Source organism: Mustela nigripes, chromosome 8 (genome assembly GCF_022355385.1).
Source record: "Mustela nigripes isolate SB6536 chromosome 8, MUSNIG.SB6536, whole genome shotgun sequence".
Classification (NCBI taxonomy): domain Eukaryota; kingdom Metazoa; phylum Chordata; class Mammalia; order Carnivora; family Mustelidae; genus Mustela; species Mustela nigripes.
This window is the reverse complement of record NC_081564.1, coordinates 35,002,509-35,025,185: the sequence shown is the minus strand read 5'-3', so window position 1 is coordinate 35,025,185 and position 22,677 is coordinate 35,002,509. Positions and strand designations below refer to the sequence as shown.

General features: G+C 38.7%; 1 protein-coding gene across 13 annotated transcripts in view; it reads left to right on the top strand.

Moving 5' to 3' along the window:
- PTPRM (protein tyrosine phosphatase receptor type M) overlaps nt 1-22,677 on the top strand; it is a 777,671-nt gene that overhangs the window by 324,812 nt on the left and 430,182 nt on the right. For all 13 annotated transcript variants that reach the window (XM_059409214.1, XM_059409213.1, XM_059409212.1 and 10 more), the window contains exon 5: nt 11,023-11,138. In XM_059409214.1, the coding sequence (XP_059265197.1) occupies nt 11,023-11,138 (116 nt within the window). The remainder of the gene's footprint in view (nt 1-11,022; nt 11,139-22,677) is intronic.

Sequence of the window (22,677 nt, the reverse complement as noted above, 5' to 3'; positions counted from 1 at the left end):
AATTAGGCACCACTATTACCATATTGCAAATTCTAACTATGACTATAAATTTATGATTACCAACGAGTAATCATAAAATTTTTTTGTTTTTATGTTATTAATTAACATTGCTTTACTTCCATTCAAAGAACTCCCTTTGGCATTTTTTTTTTATTGAGGTATACTTAATGTATAATACTGTATTAGTTTCAAGTGTGTGACATGTGATTTGATAATTCTGTGCATTATGCAGTGCTCACAATAAGCAGAGTTACCATCTGTAGCCATAAAAATAATTAAGATACTATTGACTATGTTCTATATGCTGTATTTTATATCCCTTTGGCTTGTTTATTTTATAACTGGAAGTTTGTACCTCTTAATCTATTTCTACCCATCCTTCCACTCCCCTTTGGCAACCACCAGTTTGTCTTTTGTATTTATAAGTCTTATTTTATTTGTTTGTGTTTTGATTTCACATATATGTGAAATCACATGATATTTGTCTTTTTTGTTTTGCTTGTCTTATTTGACTTAGTATAATACTCTGTATATTTATGCATGTTGTCACAGATGGCAATATTTCATTTTTATGGCTGAGTAGTAGTCCATTATGGATATATGTATATATGTGTGTGTGTGTGTGTATAACATTTTCTTTATCCATTCACATATCAATGGACATTTAGGTTGCTTCCCTATCTTGGCTATTGTAAATAATGGGGCAGTAAACATAGGGGTCCCAATATCTTTTCAAATGTATGTAATTGTTTTTTTTAGGTAAATACCCAGCAGTGAAACTACTACATTATATGGTATTTCAAGTTTTAATTTTTGCGGAAACTCCATACCACTTCCCATAGTGGCTCCACCATTCCCAACAATAGTGCACAGAAGTTCCCTTTCCTCCACATCCATGCCAACCCCTGTTGTTTCTTGTCTTGTTGATACTAGTCATTATGATGGTTGTGAGATGGTTTCTCACATCATGGTTTTAGTTCATGTTTTCCTCATGATCATTGATATTGAACATCTTTTTGTGTGTTTGTCATCCATCTATGTGTCATCTGTGGAAAAAATGTCTATTCATCTCCTCTGCCTATTTTTAATCAGATTATTAGTTTTTGTTTTTGTCTTTGGTTTTGTTTTTTTTTTTTTTTTTTGGTGTTGAGTTGTAGGAGTTCCTTACATGTTTTGAATATTAACCCCTTATTGGATATATCATTTTCAGGTATCTTCTTTTATTTAGTAGGTTACTTTTTGAAAAAGACTGGAAAAAAAAAAAACCCCACATGCCATTTATTGCATAAAGTCAATATAAAATCCAATATTATGGTGTTTTACTATTTTGGAGTGTGAAATAAGGAGGTTTTTTTTAAACAGTAAAGAAATTCAGACTTTATAATATAGCATCCTAGGTTCAAATTATTCTTATTTTATACAACAAAATTATTTTTCACTCATTGATTCATTTGCATACCCAAATATTGTTTGCCTACTTCTCAATTTAGATTTTTTAATGAAGACATTAAGTAGTGTGATTAAAATAGGGATAATAGTGGCAAAAAATTAGAACTGTTTTCTGAATTACGTTCTGTTGAGTAATGATGAGTGATCACATGCTTTGACTGAGAAGCGCATAGGACTCAGAACTGACATTTCATTTATTTATTTATTTATTTTTAATATTTTTTAAATTTATTTGACAGAGAGAGAGATCACAAGTAGGCAGAGAGGCAGGCAGAAAGAGAGGGGGAAGCAGGCTCCCCTCTGAGCAGAGAGCCTGATATGGGACTTGATCCCAAGACCCTGGGATCATGACCTGAGCTGAAGGCAGAGGGCTAACTTACTGAGCCACCCAGGTGCCCCTGACATTTCATTTTAAACACATAAGAACCTGACTTGGGTTTTTCTCCTCTAAAATATCAATCATTCTTCTTCAAGATATGAGTGATTTATGAAAGTTATTTATATGTAGTACCTAACTTATTTTTCTCTGATAAGAATGTTGAATCTGTTTTGCCACTTGAAAAATTATTTCATTAAGACCCATTTTTAACTTTTAAGCAAAACAAAAATAGTTTGGTCCTGTAACCTGTTAAGAGCAAAGCTTCCTGCTCCTATCACAAGCATTACTAGGCCTCTTTGGCCCTATAAACACATTCATATAATGAGGATAATAATAATGATGCTTCCCTCAGTGGGATAAATGTAGGGATTAAATGAGTTAATGTACATCAAGAACTTAGAACAGTGCTTGGCACATTCTAAGAGCTCAATAAATGTGAGCTGTTTTATTATTTAGGCACTCCATCCTGATGGGCCCACTAGACTAAGCCGCGGATGAAGTAGCTAAAATGATAGATTATTTACGTGGGGTGATTTAACAATGTCCATCTGAAAATTTAAAAAGGAAAATGTTTGCAGAATGTACTGTGCCTCAGTGTGGGCAGGGCCAGGCTGTTCTTTCGGCAGAAGTTGGGTTTCCTTGTTTGTGAAGACATGCTACACAAATAAGAGAGTTGGCTGCTTGTCCTAGCAGTTTGGGAATGCCTCCAGTCCCTTTCAGTCTCTGCCATTGCATTAAAATGCAAATGAAAACAAAAAAGGGTCAGGACCCGGTCCTCCTTTGTCCCTCTTCAGTCTGCACTTTGATCTCACAAATTACCGGTCTTCGATTTCGTTGTTGGCGTTTAGGTGCAGGCTTTGAAGGATCAATAATAGGAAACATCTGCAAAAAGATCTGCATCTTGATCAGTAGTTTCTGGCTTTGGGATCAAAGGTTGATTTGAGATCAATTAATACCTACAGACCTCTATTCTTTTAACAACTATTTTCTTAATAAAAAGCAACAGAATATGGCAGAGATGAGAACATAGGAGAATTGTAATAAAAATCCTGTTTGATATTCATGGGAGATATTTAGTTTTTAGAACTCCTGCAGACTTGAGAAGAAAGCTGGCATAGCATTTTGAAAGGGTATCTAGGAGACGAATGGGTCTATAAATTTGGAGAGAGAGAAAGAGAGAGAATTTTTCTTTTTGAATATGGGATAGATTGAAATTTTCTGCTGTAACTGTACTATACCTGGTGTTACAATTAAGACAGTTTGGCAAGGATCAGAGCATACAGCTCAGCATGGGATCAAAACTTTTCTGGCTAGAGATTCTTATTTCTTGGGATCTTTTCCAGTTTCCAGTGGTAGATTAGTTATTTTAAATAGTAATGAACATTTTTGAGGGTACCAGACACACAGAATACCTTTCTGGCATCATCTTGTGTAATCTTTTTCCCAACCCTATGTAATAGGTAACTTTATTTAAAAAAAAAAAAAAAAAGCAAACCCTGTTTTACAGATTAAATATATATGTCACACACACGTATCTCCACTAAAGCTTGGATTGAAGAACTTTTGCTTCTGTTCAGAAGTCATCAGGGGCTGAAATATTGATGCTTGAATGCTTGAACACACATGGCAGAAATCCAAATCTTAAAATAGTGTCAGCCTTCCAGTTGGAAAACCGTTCTAGAATTCACATCAGTGGACATGGAGAATCCAGGCATCTTAAAACTTTGGAAAGATTATATAGGCCTTTAACGTTGGTTGAAAAAACACAAATGGCAATATTAGAAATTTTGACTTCCACGTTCTTGGAAGAAACTGATATGGAAAAGAGAATTCCACAGTCCCTTTGTTGTGTTGAGCCTCGTGGAAGAGTTACTGTCTTCCATTTAGGTCAATTAATTATCTTTCATCTGAAAAGGGTAAGTTGCTTATAACAATACTTGTGCTTAATAGGTTCATATGTGTTCATCTGGTTTCCACTTAGGCTGTGGCTTTTATTATCTTAGCCAGGTTATTTTTTTCTGGCAGTCTTTTTCTCAACTAAGCAATGCTGTTTCCCAAACCAAAGACAGACCATCCCAGGGAAGGGCTCTCCCAAAATACAATTTGAACAGAGGTATAAATTCCTTAGACCTTTAACCTTACGGTATGAGTAATATGCACCGGCAGTCTTTCAGAAAGCTGTATTAAAGATCAAAACAATTCTAAAGGAAAAGTAATAACTTTCATCCTGTCCAATAGATCTTTAAGAATAGGGGCAAAAAAGACAGACTTTCGCATAATTATATCTTTGGCCTCCAAATTAAAAATGTAAGTCATATCCTAACAACTCCCCCCCCCCCCCCCCGGAGGCAGTAAGTATTAGCAGATTGTCTTGATCAATGAGTTTTTTTCTGTGTCTTTCTTTTTGGTTCAGTTAGCCATTGCTTGAAACAGAGCCCTTAGGAAAGCAGCCTCCCTGCGGTGGACTTCCCAGTGAATGAACAACCCAGTGGCAGAACTAGTGACAATTCTGATAGTCACATTATTTATTATTATTAAGTTAGCTGATAGAGAAGAGTACATGTATTTCATGAGTTTCTCAAGACAGGCTACAGAAATTAATACTTGGTATTTTTGAGGGTGTAATGAAAAGAGCTCTCTTACCCTGCTAGTAGAGATGGAAATTGTTACATGCTTTAAGCAAAGTAGTCTGGCAATTTCTGTCAAAAGTCTTTTAAAAATGCATTTCTTTTGTCTTATTAAATTCAGTTTCTGAAAATTTATCCTAAGGAAAAAGCAGAAAGTCTATACGATGATTTAATTATGGAATCTTTTATCTTAGCATTATATATCAGAACTCCAAATGTTCAAGAGGAGAGGGTGGTCCAGGAAACTTTTGTATGTCTTTATCATGGATATCAGGACTTCTCAATCTCGACCCTACTGACATTTTGGGTCAGTTGATTCTTTTTGGTGAGGACTGTCTTGTGCACTGCGGGTTGTTTAACACCATCCATGGTGTCTCTTCACTAGATACTAGTAGGCCCCCTACCTTCTCCACCCCTGTTGTGACAACCAAAATGTTTCTAGATATCGTGAGATGTTACCTGCAGGGGGGTGGGGGGGCGGCCATTGCCCTAGTTGAGAACCACTGATATATCAGGCAGATTTTCAAATAGTTTTAGATAAATATTTAAGATGGGAAAATGCTGACAATATTTTTAAAAAATTTTTAAGTGCATGGTTACCACAAAAAGGGAGAAAGATACCAATAGACCATGTTAGAGGGTGTTCAGTTTTCTTAATGGCAAGGGGTTGTTCTGATAGTGCAAGGCAAAGCCAGAAGCTCCCACCAGAGAATTCAGAGCAGCCCATGAATAATAGAAGCCTATAATATGCTCCCATGAGAAAGGATTCTACCAGGTGCAAAAGCTTCCCTTTTTGGTTTCAACTGAATTTCTTTTTTCCTTCATTCCACCACCTCCCCATTCTTACTCCATTTTCAGCTGTTCTTATTTGTCTTTTCATCTGTCTCCTTGTCTACTACAATAAGTAATCTCTGCGAGCATTCCTGGATGAATCAAACTTCAGTTTCCCAGCCTTCCTCACCTTGTCCAGGCTTTAGGTCAACATGCTATTTGTCTGAACAAGTTACAGTTTTTGTTCAATTTTTTTTTAGACTGTGTATAGGGGCACCTGGGTGGCTCAGTGGGTTAAAGCCTCTGCCTTTGGCTCCTCAGGATAGGGTCCTGGGATCGAGCCCTGCATCACACTCTCTGCTCGGCAGGGAGCCTGCTTCCCCCTCTCTCTCTGCCTGCCTCTCTGTCTACTTGTGGTCTCTGTCAAATAAATAAAGAAAATATTTAAAAAAATAAAGCTGTATAAAATTATATCATATTTCAAAAATTATTTCTTAGAGATAAATTTTTGTATGATTAAAAATTGAATAGTTCCCTATTTTTAATGTCTATTATTAAAAATATTTTGTAAAAGTTATTTAAATCACAAACCCTAGGAAAAAGAATTAAATTGATTTCCAATCAATTGGACATTTTTAAATATATTAACCATATTAATAGGAAGAATATGTAAATGAAGTTGGTCTGGGTAAGCTGTTTTCAGATGCTGTTCAGATCTGGGGGGAAATGAGTTATCTTATTTCTCGGGCAGCTTGGAAACATGCTATATTATTTTTAAAAAAGAAAAAGAGGACTCTATGGATATCCCCATCCTTGCTCTTCCAAAATAAGTCTCTGCCATGCTAGATAAGGAATGAAATTAAAAATTTCAAGATTTGAAATTTATTTTCTATAAATTATTTTAGCCCATGGGAAGCTTACTCTTGATGTTCAAACTAAATGTATTTTGGCTTTCCCCTTGTGCCACTCAGAAAGTGTAGAAACCTTTGAAGGGCTGAAAATCTCTAGTGATTTTATGAGGAAAGGAAATGTTACCATAGGAAAGAGAATCTTTCTTGCATTTTGGCATCTATGGGAGGAGAGGCACAGACACTAAGCTGTGTTGTCCCCACACACTCTGATTAGAACTTCTGATTGAGAAATTTAAGAGAACTCACTTGTAGTGCATGAAAGAAGTGAGAAAGATTTTGAGAAAGTCCTTGGGGGCCTTGGGGAATGGGGAGGAGACAAAGGAGGGAGGAAAAGGAGTCATAGGTGGGGTGCAGGACAAGAAGCCAAGTCTTAAGACATAGATGAGTAGCACATGGAGATTTTGCAATGGGTTTTTAGGGGAAACTTTTTTGATTTTTAATTTTTGATAGCTTAACTATGTACATAAATACCAGGAGTGATGCTCAAAATCCTCCCCAAACTTTTAGGACAGGCCCAGAACTGACCCTGGGCTTACCCCCAGTGGGCTGAAATGGCAGAGTAGCACCTCAGGTGCAATATCCCTGTACCGGAAGTGATCATAAAAGATGGCTACACACTCAACCCTGTCTTAGGGACCCAGCTTACTATGGTGGCCTTCAGTGAGAGGTAATCAGAGAGAGGAAGCATGAGATGGACAGGAGAGGGCAGCAGTAGTGAGATGTCCTGCCAATTGAACGAAGAGGATACTCAGTCTTTAACAACCCACAGGAGTATGGAAGTGGAGGTGATGCTTACTGTAATATAGGTGGGAGCCAGCTTGGGAGATTTTCTCAAAGGATCTACTGAGGTTCTAAATGATCCTTTGCAAAGTCACGCAGACAAGAAAGGAAGCAGACATAGTCCTGTACTGGTGGAGCACGTGGGCATCAAGGACTTGGAAAGGCACATGCCAGCTGACTGGCAGGTTCTCAAGGGAGGAGCAGGACCAAAGAGGGTGAAGAGAGAGGCCAAAATCAAAACCTGACAGAAGAGCTTCCAGTCCAAGAGGCCCCTTCTAAACAAAGAAGCCTGGGATTCTCAGCCAGCTTTGGAGAGCATACTCATTTTACATGTGACTCAAACCAGAAGCCTTCTTACAGTTTACCCATGGATACAAGAGGTGTCTCCAAAGAGGGAGCAGATGAGGCAGCCTCCATACCCAAAACACCTGTGGAGAAAGGAAGGAAGGACTCCATTACCACAGGTGGACCACTACCACGGCAGTGGGGGAAGAGGTGCCAACGGCCCTTTGAGCCACTGAGAGCAGCACCAGCCCATAGCATGCTAGTCGCAAAAGGCACTCCCGCTCTACCCACCTCTCTGCCCAGCCAGATGTGGACTCTGTGTCTACGCATGGCTCCCTCGCCAGCCTGCTCCTACCATGTTCTGGCAGTCTCTGTTGGAAAACTCTTCTTCACCCTTAGGGAAACATGCCTCTCTATAGTTCCTGCATACTGAGTTCACTTCACAAAATCTGAAGTCAGTTATCAATCTCCGTGGCCCCTGCCTTTTCCCCTGGGACCTGGTTTTCCTTCACTGGCCTGAATGGTTTTTGTTTTGTTTTGTTTTTTGTTTTTTACTGTGCTTCTTAGGACAATAGTTCCCTGTAGTTTCTATCAGCCTCTGAGCGCACCTGGATTATAAGCTTTCCTCCTGGTGTGACCCCAGCAGTGGCTCGGGCTCTAGCCCACAGCTCACCAGCAGGGATTATAGTGGCTGCGGTTTTCTGTGGTCTGGATGCCCTCTGCCTGGGGTGTGGCATGAAGTCAGGTCTGGCTCTAGAAGGGCTTGTCTGCCCTGATCGGGGCACACAGGTGACTGGAGCGGCTCCAGGGTTCCTGATGGTGGAGGACTCTCTTTGTGGCCAACGGGAGGTAACAGATTCCTTGTCCCTAAGAATCTCACGTTGCACCTACCAGGTGCGCCCAAGGGAAAGTGAGCTGAGTCCTAATTCCGAGACAAATCTACTTTTGGGGAGGAGAACAAGGAAGAACGAACAAAGGAAAAAAGCTTCAGGAAAATGACTTCAAAAGTAGAACTTTGAAAGTTTTTGTGGGGAAGTTTTGGAAACAGATCAGTGTGGTAGAAAACATTTCCCCTTCGGACACAGGAGGAGGAGGAAAGAAGGCTGTTGGGCTGGCTAGGGGCTTGCTGGTAATCTGAGGAGAGCGGTTTCTGTAGATGGGCAGAGGCTGTGTGGCTGGGGGACCCCTTGAAAGGGGACCCCCAGTGCCTCAGGAAGATTGACAGGAAATGTACCTAGCAGCTCCCTAAGGAGCTAGCAGTGCAAGGGAGTGTGTGTGTGTGTGTGTCTGTCTGTATGTGTGTGTGGCCTGTAGAGCACAGACCGCTCTGATCAGCTCCCTCTGAATTCCTGTGAAGTAGCTAAAATCTACTGCTGTACAAACACACAGATGAACAGAGAACTTACCTTCCATCATCTTTTTTCCTTTCATGAATGCTCTGTGCATAGTATAGTTTGATGTCCATGTGGCTAGGGGTAATGTGCTTAGAATTATTTTAAAAGGGAAAAAGTCGAAAAAGTTTCCAATTGATGACAGGTGTGCTATAATGGATGTAGTGTGTGGATTTGAAAAAGAATATTCCATTTGCTTTTATTTCCTTTTTTTTTAACGTCTTCATTTTATTTTATTTTTTTTTTCTGTGTTCCAAGGTTCATTGTTTATGCACCACACCCAGTATTCCATGCAGTTCGTGCCCTCCTTAGTACCCACCACCAGGCTCACCCATCCCCCCACTCCCTCCCCTCCAAAACCTTCATCTTGTTTCTCAGAGTCCACAGTCTCTCATGGTTCGTCATCCCCTTTGAGCAAGGAAACAGCTTTTTTGCTTCTAATGTAGTCCTGTCGATTCAGTCAAATCTCAAATTCTTAATGATTTCTTTTAATATTGGGAACCCCTAATATAGGTAAATCTAGAATAGTAATCGTTAGGACTTTTTGTGTAGCAAAAGTTTGTTCATTTGTGTCAAAGGTGAGGTTAGGAGAGTAGAATTCTACAGAAGTTGCAGTTGTGAGTAAACGGTTTTAAAGAATATAAAATCAGTTCAATTGAGTAATACAAATTCAAAGAATATAAAATCAGTTCAATTGAGTAATACAAATTCAATTTAAATAATATGAATTCATCGATTAATTTTAAATAACATGCTTTTGTTATTTTTAATGTATTATTAATTTCAAATAATTATTATTATTAATTTCAAATAATATGAACTCAACTCAGTGTGCCTGGTTTTAGAAGTGTTCACACTCTGGTTCTGACACTTACTAGGCAAGAACCTACAAGTTCCCCAACTTGCAAAGTGGAAAACAATACCTACTCACAGAGCATTTGTGAATACAAAGATGGAAAAGTGCTCAAAACATGTCACCTTTTGCCATTTTCTAAAAGCAAAACATCTTTCAGCTTTTTTGGGAACAGAGACTAGAAGAGAAATTTGATTTAGGGACTTTTTACAGAGGTTTTTAAAAACCACAACATCATGTTATTCTTGGCCAAAGATAAATTAGTAAAAAATAGGTCATAGAGCTTTAAATTAATATGTTAGTATTAGCAACAATGACCCATAGTTATACTACTTTTGTAGAAGTTATTTAGGACATTTGGCTTGCTAAACATCATGAATACATTTTTTGAATTACTAGTGGCCTCCAAGTTACTAATGGGCTTTTACTGTGTGTTACTGATATTAAAATACATTTCTCTTTGTTTTTGGTAGTAACCCACTTCCATTCCTAATTGTGTTCTGCACAGGTTAATATTAGTGCTGGTTTATCACGTTTGGGTACTCAGTAGTGGGGTACCATTCTTTGAAGGTGCCTTGACATGGCCTAAAGACACACTGATGGTGAGGACAAGCTGGCAAAGCATGAGAAATTTATTCAAGTTATTGTCCAGAAGATTTATCCATCCCTTCAGAAAGTACCAGCATCCTGTTCCTTCCTTTTCTACTCCCTAACCACCTTCCTCCTAGCACCTTGCTTTTACCCTGTCATTGCTGTGATAAGAGACTTTCCCCAATAATGGAGCCTATCATAAAATTTAACTCCTGACCTGTCATTCCAGTTCCTTCACACACCTGTGTTGTCTGTTGCGGAAATTTGGTCTGTGCTTCTCCGATCAAATAGAATTATCCTTTAGTCAGAGGGTTGTCCCCCATGGACAATGTCCGTTATGAGACTTAATGTTGTTTAGCATTTAGAATCATTCTTTCTTCTTAAATTAGGAGTAAGAATCAGCAGAAACTGCCACGCTATGGCAGTCCCAACATAATTCCCCAGAGTCTGTCTATAAGGATAGTATTTTTTGTAGTTGGGTAAAATTACATAAGTAATGCTGCATACCAATTAGTTGTATTAAAATATATATTACGCACAGCTTTGTACTTGGCTTAGAAAGTTTCCTTGACAACATCATTTAACTTCTTACTGTTCTTTTCATGTTGCTCGTATAAATATCTAATATGTTTTTGTTCAAAACATCAATTAGGGTTCAGTGTAATCTTTATTAATACAGATCTGTTATTACAAGAAGACTGCTGAGCTATGATAATTTGCACAGCAGGAACAATAAAATATCTTCTTTCTTCTTGGGTCTATCCCAGAATGCTTGGCTTTTCTGATCTTTCACAGAGTACACCAAAGCCTTCCATGATCCCTTTTACAATCAGGATGAGATCTTGAAAGCATTCTTATAATCAAAAGCCACATTTCCTTTAAAGGTAAATAAAACGGAAGGGTCCCAAATTGCAGATAGATTCAAACAAGACAAATGTAGGTGACAGAGCTCCAATTTAATCTTTCACTCTCTTTCTTCATGTAGCCAGAACTCCCCACTTCCTGCGGATTCAGAATGTGGAAGTCAACGCAGGCCAGTTTGCCACCTTCCAGTGCAGTGCCATCGGCCGGACTGTGGCGGGTGACAGGCTGTGGTTGCAGGTACAGTAACTCACCATCACCGACCTGTTCAGGGAGGGTCGAGAGGCAGAAGGGCACGACCCCTAGGGAGGGGTCCAGGGAACCGGGTCAGGATTGGGTTGTTGATGGACGACTGAAGATGTGACTTGTCTCTGTTCCTTCCTTCTTTATTGATAAGTTGTGAGATTCCTAAAGGTTCTAAATAATGTCTACTGTTCTTCACAGACCTTTTGTTTTTCCCTTTAAATTTCTGTTTTTTCCATTGCTTCTGCTGAGCCGTGTTGCTTTGAAGATATGGTTGTCAAAATACTTTTAGAGCAGGATTAGAAATTAACAACACATCTTTTGACTATTTAAGTGGACATTTTTAGTGTAATCATAATTTGTGTGTCTTCTTTTTTTTAATTTAATGTGTGTGTGTGTGTGTGTGTGTGTGTGTTCCAAAATTCATTGTTTATGCACCACGCCCAGTGCTCCATGCAATATGTGCGCTCCTTAATACCTACCAGCAGGCTCACCCAACCCCCCATCCCCCTCCCCTCCAGAACCCTCAGTTTGTTTCTCAGAGTCCATGATCTTTCAAATTCCATATGTATTTTGCATGGCAAATAGTGTCATGGACATAGCCATGGTTGCCAGAATTCTGAAAGAATGAGTGGGATTCAGACCTCTCCTCTCCACCTGGAAGGCCTCCCGCTGCTGTAGGCTCTGTGTCTCACCTCCCCTTCCCATGGCATTCTCCGATTTCATTCTTGTTTCTTCCTTTTATGTATTGATCTGCAGGACACTCGTTCTTTACTGAGACTAGTGTTGATTTCCACCTATCCCTCTTTCCTTGTAGGTCTTGTTTTAGTTTGGTTAATCCTACATTTAAGTTAGTTTGCTACTGAGCCGCTCCATCCATGACTTTACACCTTTGTGTTTCTGTTCCATTCCCCCATGACTTGAGCTTCCCACACGCTGACCTGTCCTCTGCCTCTCACCTCTCCACTTCTTATCGTCCCTCCTCTTCTGCACTGTCATGAGGACTGTGACGTGTCACAGTTGCGTGACACTCTAAAACTGTGAAATTTCTCTTGCCTTTTCATCATCACAACTGAAATAAAAGGCTGTTTTTATTCCTCGACTTCTGGGGCACACGGAAGATGGCCTAATGTGCTGTCCCAAGATTAGGCAACAATATGTTGACAGCTGGGGAGTACATTCTGAAGGAGGGTTCTTAAAATATTCTTGGACCCACTTGCACAATTCCTCACCCTTCTACCTTGACGTCAGTGTTTTCTCATCTCTTGGTGTTCCTGTGAGAAGAAGATCCACTGGCCAGGAAGGAGGAAGGTATGCAGAGGACCGAGACCACAGGCACCAAATTCATCTGAACTCTTCCTCATTCTCCAAAAGTTTTACACTCGCTACTGTAAGAGATTTTGCAGCCCGTGGCTACTGTGCTCCATCCTGATCCTCGGTGTTTGATTTTGTTTTCTCTTTTCTTCCTTTTTTTTTTTTTTCTCTTTTGTATCCCACTTCCCAGTTGTTTTAGGATCTTGATATGAGAGACTGAAAATTATTTTCTTCGTTAGTGGTTGTTTGGTATTTAACTTGATCAAGATGGGCTGTGTATGGTAATTGATGAGACAGGCATTTTTTATGCTTATTTTCCACAATGCATTAGCTACCTTTTAAAAATGGCACTTTCCTGTCATTTTTGATTTATCTCCAGAATCTTAGATTTTCATGGAAAATAGTTTTGGGCTTCTGATATTTGTGTTAATGTTACTTCAGAAACACAGTATAAAGTCTAAACTCTTGCCTTAGCCGAGTCTTAGATACTTCCAAGAATTTATAGGCAAATTAGGGTTACAATTTGATCTTTTTGTTTTTACAAATATCCTGGGCTTGGGATGCTCCTGGTTCAATTTAGCATCGCCTTGGGTATTGGGGATCTTTAACTATTTCCTGCTACAAAGGAGAAGACTATGTTTTAAAGAGAATCTGTATCTGAAGCTAATGATTTACTTACTATATGTTAGCTAATTGAATTTAAATTAAAAAATATAAAACAATAAAAAAATAAAGAGAATCTGCCTTGTCATAGAGAGAAAGCTAGCTGCTCTTTTGAAAAACAGGTCTAAATGCAAAGTCTGAGCCTTCACTCCACTAGGATCACTTGGTGAGGGGGGATTAAAAAATGCCTGGTCTACACCAGGATTCTGATTTAATGGGTCTGTGTCAGGTCCCCACATTCAGGGCTTCCCAGGGGATTCCAGGGTGTGCTCAAGGTTGACAGTTATTGGGCTCAAGCAGAGCCAAATGCATGTCCCAAGTCAGGAAAGAAAAAGGCAAAACCCAAGGTACAAAGGTAGCTGTATTCACTAGCCTTGATGGGACTATCACATTGAATTTCCCATGCCCCTGAACTCTCTTGCTTTTGTTCTATTACATTTGATCATTAGTGTTGAAAAAATTGTTTTTACAGTCCATCCATTAATGCCTTTCTTGTCTATTACCCAACCTTGTCTTGCCTTTCTTGGCATCGATGACTACCTATTACCCTGCAGTTGTCCTCGTGGTCATACTCTGAAGGGGATGATCGAAACAGAGGTGTTGTGACTGAAATTCTAAGTGAAACTCCGTCCTGGACCTGGCGTGCTCTGTGCGAATCTCTATGATGTTAGAATAATTTTACTGTTAAATGATTTATTTCCTCTGGTTGGATAAGCATACTGTGGGGAAATGTTTATTTTATTAATAGCTAATGAAATAAGACTAGTGTCCTTCACTTGCAAGAATGGTTTCTATTAAACTGTGTTTGTGCAAAGTGACTTCCAGTTGAGTGAGGATTTGTGGCAGGTGATGGTTTCATAGAGCCCTCCGAGCCTCTCACCCTTGCCCTGGCCTTTGCCTGAGGTCATCTTTTAGAAGTTGTGGGGAAAAACAAACTTGGAATCATGGTGCAGGATCTTTCGAGTGTAGAGGTATAAATATGGGCATTTCATCACTCCTTTAATGCTATCACAGTCTCAAAAATGCTTATCTCCTGCCTACAGAGTCACTTGCATCTCAAAGTAATTCTGAGATCCAGGCAGAAAAATGAATAGGAAAAATGTTTTTAGACTTTTCTTCTCAGTACTAAGTCAAGATTTAGGAATTAATAATGCATTTTTATTTAGGGAAACATTGATGCTTTGGAGTATCATCGTTTATAATAATATGTGTTACTTGTATGACCATATTTTGAGTTATGCTGTAGGCATTTGCTCAGTTTCATGGGTATATCCCATGGTCGTACTCTTCCTTTATAGATGAATTTGAGGTGCAGGATTGCTCAGGGTCACAGAGGTAAATGGCATAGCAGAGAATCATACACCCATATTTCCTTTACTTACCTATTGCTTGATTCCACTATCCTAAAACATCTTCCCATATTCCAAATCTAGATGAATAAGTAATATGTATTTACCACTCTGTTGGAAGAATTTGGATGTGACTGACATTGCATGATTAACCTCAAGGAGCCATCATAACCAAAAAAAAAAAAAGTCCATATGTACCATATGTATTACATGCCCATACTGACCCACCTCTACAAAATGGCCAGCAGTTCAGTTATTTAAAATATAGATTAAATATGATCGCTGTCAGAGCCTTTCACAAAAACATAGCACATATAAATTTGATGATGACACTAATGAAGAAATGTTTATGATTAGCAGATGTGTCCCATCTGCTTACATTTTCCCCGTCTCATCTGTGGGCTACAGGTTATTGTCAACATAGAATTGGTTTTTCTAGAATACGAAACAACAGAGTAAAACACAGTTCACGAGCATCCATTAGTACAGCAGCAAAGGACCTAAAACACCTTCCAGACAATGTACAGTAGGAAGACTGTGTCTACAAAATGGTTTTCTCTTTGTAGCATGAGAGTGGCATGCAGTGTGTTTGTTGAGATACTTGGCTCTGTGCTATCAGATACATGGTCTCAGCAGGGACTGTCGCTGTGGGATACACTCAAATGAAATGTATGTCTAAAATCATTCAGGTACACAAAACACGACAGTATTGCCTGTTATTATCAACTTTCTGATCACTGTGGAGTCTGCATTTTTAAAATATCTTAGAGTATGTAATAAGATAGAGAAGAGAAAATAGAATTTTAGGTATCCTTTTCATACTGATGGGCAATTTCTGAGTTAGATGTATTTTTTTTTAATATTCTTTTTAAAAAAATTTTTATTTCTTTTCAATGTAAGAGTATTCATTGTTTTTGCACCACACCCAGTGCCCCATGCAATCTGTGCCCTCTCTAATACCCACCGGCTGGTTCCCCCAACCTCCCACCCTCCGCCCCTTCAAAACCCTCAGATTGTTTTTCAGAATCCATAGTCTCTCATGAGTTAGATGTATTTTTACACAGTCCTAAATGCCCCTTAAGCCATGTATGGCCATATTAATATTACTGTTGTACTTTCTGAAGCATTTTAAATTTTATTTTCCTACATACACTTGTTTCCCCTAAGAATTAATATTTATACCAGTTTTAACTTTTCAATAAATAAAGATGGTCACCAAAGCTAGTATTGATAGTCATAAATCTGAAGATGGCTTGTGCACATTGTTTGCTAGGAAACATGGGCCACCTTGCCCTCTTCCCCTGCATCTGTGTAGTTTGGACATTTTTGTAACTTCTGCTGTTTAATTCATTTTTGATCATTGTGGAGGCTCCTCCAAATTCCTTCGTCTTTTTATTCGGTGTCTTCATTGCTTTGGACTGCTATAACAAACCACCACGGGCTGCGTGGCTTAAACAATTTATAGAGACTGAAGTCCAAGGTCAGGGTACCATCATGGTGAAGTTTTCAGTGAGGACTCTGGCTCCCTGTTTTATGGACAGCCTTCTTACTGCATCCCCGCATGCAGAGAGAGAGAGCTCTGGGCGAGGCATCCTTATAAGGATGCCAATTCCATCAAGAGGGATTCAGTCTGATGACCTCCTCTAAGCCTAATTACCTCCCGAAGGCCCACCTCGGTACCGTCACACTGGAGATTAGGTTCGATCATACGAATTTGGGAGAGACCCAAGCATTCAGTCTACAGCATTTGGCTACCATCTTAAACTCAGAAGTGGGCGGGAAATGAAAGTGGTTCAGCCTCCAGGACAAATGGCAGAAATCAGAGGGGCAGTAGGGATGCCTTTTGAAAAATAGATGAATGGCAGCTTTGACCAAGCCAGGAACTGGCATGAGCAAGTGGGGTGAATAGGAGTTGGCCAAGGAAACCTGGAAGACAGTGATTTTCTCTCCACAGATCTTGAGACCCCTATCATTCTTCAATAGCTTATTTTCTAGAATCACAGAATTATGTAATATCTGAATATGGAATAGTCTTAAAATCAAATTTTATTCATGAGAAAGTGAAAGCCCAGAAAAGGTAGGAAACTGTAACACAATCGTATATTATGTATTTAATTATGATATGTATTAAATACAGTTTAGTTTGCTAGTGAAAGTCAATGATAAATATGTATTTACAAATAAGTAAATTTTGCCATGTGGACATATTTCTTCATCAATTACTTGTCTTTTAATCAAATATGCTCAGATTTACTGTGAAAATAGCTGTGTTAATTTTGGAGCCATCGTAGTATAATATCATTGAGTTTTACTTTTTTAGCAAATAGGGCTTAGTGCTCATTAGAAGTAAGGCACCAGAATAACATTTTTAAATGATTTCATAACATGCATCTGTTCATAGAAATAGAAAAAAAAATCAGATGGTGTTACTATGAAGTACTCTATTAAAAATACTGTTGCAATGTAGCAGCTAGAATAGTACCTATAACATAACAAATACTCAGTAAATGCCTGCTCCTGGCACTTCCCTTACTGCCTGCCTGAACAAATCATGTGTCTCCTCCAGGTGAGTCTCAAAGGCTGGCACAAGAAACAGACACAGAATCTGTCTTTCTGGGATGCTGGTTTTATGGCTATGGTTCATCTCCAAGGGATGGTTTTGATGAGAGAAGGGATACATAGAACCTAATGATGTCTCTTTTGCTATTTCAGAGTATTCAACAAATATCACACAGAGTTAGAATAGTTCTGGAAGCAAATGTGGTTAGTATGTCATCTCTTTTAAACCTTCATTTCGTATACCTTTCCCCTAGGTACTTTTCCCCCCTCTGTTGTAAAATTTTGCTTTCTATTTCACCCCGTAGAAAAAAATTCTTGCCACAGGACTTCAAAGAAAGGTAATAGAAATGCACCTCTCAAGGACAATATGTTTGAATCCTCACTATGACAGCAGACCTGTGTCATAGTAATTGATAGATGAACCCACCTCACTTTTTTTTTTCTTTTTTTGGTATGGAATGTAATGCAGTATGAGCTCTTGAATTGGATAGACTGATTTTCTAAGAATAATGTTCACTTAGGATTAAAACTTTTGTAGTTGTTGGCCTAGAGATTTTCTTTTTTTCTTTTGAGAGTTTGATATGTAATTCCACCTAACTGGGTCTGAGTTACACAATTGTGAAAACAGTATTTCTCACCAGTATAATACATTTCTCATATTTCTTTTCTGAGTTAGATTTTTAGTTCTTTGTGGGTCTTTTTTGAGAGAGAAAAAGGAAAATCTTCAGATTTTTATAACTTAAAATGGTTCTCATAAATAGGTAGTCTGGCCTGCTATAGAATTTGATTTATGAATGAATAAATTATAAATTATATTGCAGTATTTATATTACTGACTTCAACAGATGTGTTTGAAAAAAAAAAATTACAACTCCATTTACTGAGCACTGCTGTGTGCTAGATACTTTGCTAGGCTGTGTCTGGGCATTTTTTTCTCTGAACTGATCCACAGGAACACTCTCTTTTATGCCCACAGGAGAAGAAACAAGCTTAGGAAGTTTCACTAATTTTTCCAGGAACACATTGCCAGTAACAAGACTGAAGATTTGAGCCATGCCATGTAACTCCAGAATGTATATCCTTAACTATAATGCCTCTTGCATAGTACAAAGACCCAGACATTTCCTTGTGGATTCATAAACACCATGTAGTAATTTACATGATAGCTTTTATCAGAATTTAAAATTAAAATTCTATTCATGTGTGTGGATGTTGCCTTGGCTTTTTTGTTAGGGAATGTATGTTTGGTCAACCTTTCTTGGTGGCTTTTAGTTTCCTTTATAGATTATGAGGGGAAAAAGCAGAACTGTATATCAGTCCAATTTTGCTATTATGTATAAAAGCCATAAAATGATTTGAAAAGAAGTAAAATTATGGTTCCCTTGGCAAGTTTAACTTGGGTATTTTATACCATATATATTAAAGCATAAATTTAACATCACTTACCATCATAGAAAATACCAGGAATGCACAAATAGGACTGTCTTCAGTTGCTATAGGAACCATTTGCTCCTTAAAACTTTGAGTGGTTGAAATTACATCCATTATTGTTTTAGTCAGTTGAATATCCATATATATATATATATATATATATATATATATATATATATATATAATGCAATATGCACATTCAGACTGAAACCACCAAAAGCTTTCAAAGCATATACTGTATGTTTTAATTTAGTGTGAGTTTGGATTAGCTTAATTTAAAGGTAAAGATGCAGTATAACTTACCATGCGAGATTCCAGGAGGCATTAATTAATAAATTTTATTTTGTGATATGACATAACTCCATCCAAAAAGACATAAATCTCTGGTGCTTCAAGAAAGATGCCCCAGAAAAAGTTGGAGCAGCAGTTGGAGAGCTCTGTCCTCAGCAGCAATCTAAAGGTCTCCGGGCCAGAATGGGAAATGGTACTTGAAACCATGGGTCAAGATGGTTCAGTTCTGAGGGCAGAAGAGAAAGGCATCAACTTGTCCTCTTAAGGGGTGCTTACTTTGAGGCCAAGAGCCATAAATCCTGTGAAAGCAATTTTTTCTTTTTCTTTCTTTCTTTCTTTCTTTTTTTTTTTTTTTGCAGCTTTTCTCAAATTCATCAAGTGGTTCATTTGTTTTTCTTGGCTCTGAGAATCCATAGCTGTGTCACAAGAAGAGAAGGCAGAGGTGGCCGTGCTCTGGAATTTCTGTGATTGAGGGCTGAGAATACGAACTCTCTGTTTTTCTATCTCCTTTTACTGAGCCAGGCCTAGGACTGAGGGTCTTGGAGGGTTTGGACACTATTAGGATCTCTAGTTTTTTGTTTTGTTTTTGCTTTTGTTTTCCTCTTCTGTCTTTTTTTTTTTTTTTTCTTTTTTTGGAAGGAGAGGAAAATTAGAAATGTCTTATGTGGGCAGTTTATGTACAGGCCTCTGGTGGCCTTGGAAGTCCTAGAAGGTTTTCAGTTTCATCATCAGGCATCATGTACAGAGAAAGGAAAGAGAGACGTTTACCTAAGTCCTTCCTTGATATGGAAAGAAAATTTGGCAATTTCTGATGGGTTTTTATTTTAAAAATGTCTTTTGGACTGTAGAACTGTGACTCAGCAGGAGGCAAGACCTGAAGATTTTGGGTTGGTTCACAGCGGCCGCCAGGCAGTTCCTACAGAGGATGGACTTTGAAGTCGTAAAGCAGTTTGTTATTCTCGTCTGCATACCTCCTTACTTCTAGAACTCCCATCCTTTGTTCCCTTCATGCAAAAGAAAGGGCATTGGCTCTTGTCCAAGTGTAATAAAATTGTTTGTCTCTGTTAGAAGTGATGTCCTCTAAGCACAAAGGACAAGGACAAGTGACTAACGGAGTTTCTGTTTATTTTTAAGATTTGGAAGCCCCTTATTACTTTCACTCAAGAAATGTATATTATATATTTTCCATGCGCTAAGTATATGAGTTAGGCAAATGTTGCCAGAGATCCAGGCCGCAAGCTCCGGGATATGTCTTCCCTGGCTCAAAGTACACTTTCTTTTCTACTGGTGCTGGTACCTTTACCATAGAAATGAGAAAGTTTGATGCTTGCCCAGGAAGTGAATGACACCTAGACAAAATAGTTCTACAACACTGGAGTATTTGCAAGCCAGTAGCAAAATCAGTGGGGCGAAATAACCACAGTTAAAATAGTTGTTCCGTAATACAGAAAAATGAGCCATTTCTTTCTTCACATCTTCCTTGAAGAAAGTTTCTTTTCACCTTTATTACAGAAATTGTAAATATACACAGAGTTAGAGAGTAATTGGAAAAAGTTTAATATACTCAGCATTCCACTTCAACACCTAACACTATGTGGCCAATTGCTGCCTCTCTGTTTCCACCTGCTCCCCCTCTGATTATTTTTGAAGCAATCCCAGTCATCATATCATTTAACTTGTTAATGTTTTTCTAAAACAGGGGCTGGCAAACACTTTCTGTAAAGAGCCAGATAGTAAATTTTGCAGGCCAGACGGGCTTTGTGGCAACTGCACAGCTCTGCAGACAACACACACGTGTAGGATAGTGGCTGTTTTCAGTGCAGCCTTGCATATGGACACTGACCTTTGAATTTCATATGAGTCTCATTGTCACAAAATAGTATTCCTGCTTTGTTTGTTTTTTTTTGTTTGTTTGTTTTTGTTAGTTTGTTTGTTTAAATTTTTTATTTTTTATAAACATATATTTTTATCCCCAGGGGTACAGGTCTGTGAATCACCAGGTTTACACACTTCACAGCACTCACCAAAGCACATACCCTCCCCAATGTCCATAATCCCACCCCCTTCTCCCAAGCCCCCTCCCCCCAGCAACCCTCAGTTTGTTTTATGAGATTAAGAGTCACTTATGGTTTGTCTCCCTCTCAATCCCATCTTGTTTCATTGATTCTTCTTCTACTCACTTAAGCCCCCATGTTGCATCACTACTTCCTCATATCAGGGAGATCATATGATAGTTGTCTTTCTCTGCTTGACTTATTTCGCTAAGCATGATACGCTCTAGTTCCGTCCATGTTGTCGCAAATGGCAAGATTTCATTTCTTTTTTTTTTTTTTTAAAGATTTTATTTATTTATTTGACAGAGAGAAATCACAAGTAGATGGAGAGGCAGGCAGAGAGAGAGAGGGAAGCAAGCTCTCTGCTGAGCAGAGAGCCCGATGCAGGACTCGATCCCAGGACTCTGAGATCATGACCTGAGCCGAAGGCAGCGGCTTAACCCACTGAGCCACCCAGGCGCCCCAAGATTTCATTTCTTTTGATGGCTGCATAGTATTCCATTGTGTATATGTACCACATCTTCTTGATCCATTCATCTGTTGATGGACATCTAGGTTCTTTCCATAGTTTGGCTATTGTGGACATTGCTGCTATAAACATTCGGGTGCATGTGTCCCTTTGGATCACTACATTTGTATCTTTAGGGTAAATACCCAGTGGTAAAATTGCTGGGTCATAGGGCAGTTCTAGTTTCAACATTTTGAGGAACCTCCATGCTGTTTTCCAGAGTGGCTGCACCAGCTTGCACTCCCACCAACAGTGTAGGAGGGTTCCCCTTTCTCCGCATCCTCGCCAGCATCTGTCATTTCCTGACTTGTTGATTTTAGCCATTCTGACTGGTGTGAGCTGATATCTCATTGTGGTTTTGATTTGTATTTCCCTGATGCCGAGTGATATGGAGCACTTTTTCATGTGTCTGTTGGCCATCTGGATGTCTTCTTTGCAGAAATGTCTGCTCATGTCCATTTCTTGATTGGATTATTTGTTCTTTGGGTGTTGGGTTTGCTAAGTTCTTTATAGATTCTGGACACTAGTCCTTAATCTGATATGTCATTTGCAAATATCTTCTCCAATTCTGTCAGTTGTCATTTGATTTTGTTAACTGTTTCCTTTGATGTGCAAAAGCTTTTGATCTTGAAGAAATCCCAATAGTTCATTTTTGCCCTTGCTTCCCTTGCCTTTGGCGATGTTCCTAGGAAGATGTTGCTGCCGCTGAGGTCGAAGAGGTTGCTGCCTGTGTTCTCCTCAAGGATTTTGATGGATTCCTTTCACACATTGAGGTCCTTCATCCATTTTGAGTCTATTTTCGTGTGTGGTGTAAGGAAATGGTCCAATTTCATTTTTCTGCATGTGGCTGTCCAATTTTCCCAGCACCATTTATTGAAGAGGCTGTCTTTTTTCCATTGGTCATTCTTTCCTGCTTTGTCGAAGATTAGTTGACCATAGAGTTGAGGGTCTATTTCTGGGCTCTCTCTTCTGTTCCATTGATCTATGTGTCTGTTTTTGTGCCAGTACCATGCTGTCTTGATGATGACAGCTTTGTAATAGAGCTTGAAGTCTGGAACTGTGATGCCACCAACTTTGGCTTTCTTTTTCAATATCCCTTTGGCTATTCGAGGTCTTTTATGGTTCCATATAAATTTTAGAATTATTTGTTCCATTTCTTTGAAAAAGATGGATGGTACTTTGATAAGTATTGCATTAAATGTGTAGATTGCTTTAGGTAGCATAGACATTTTCACAATATTTATTCTTCCAATCCAGGAGCATGGAACATTTTCCCATTTCTTTGTGTCTTCCTCAATTTCTTTCATGAGTACTTTATAGTTTTCTGAGTATAGATTCTGTGCCTCTTTGGTTAGGTTTATTCCTAG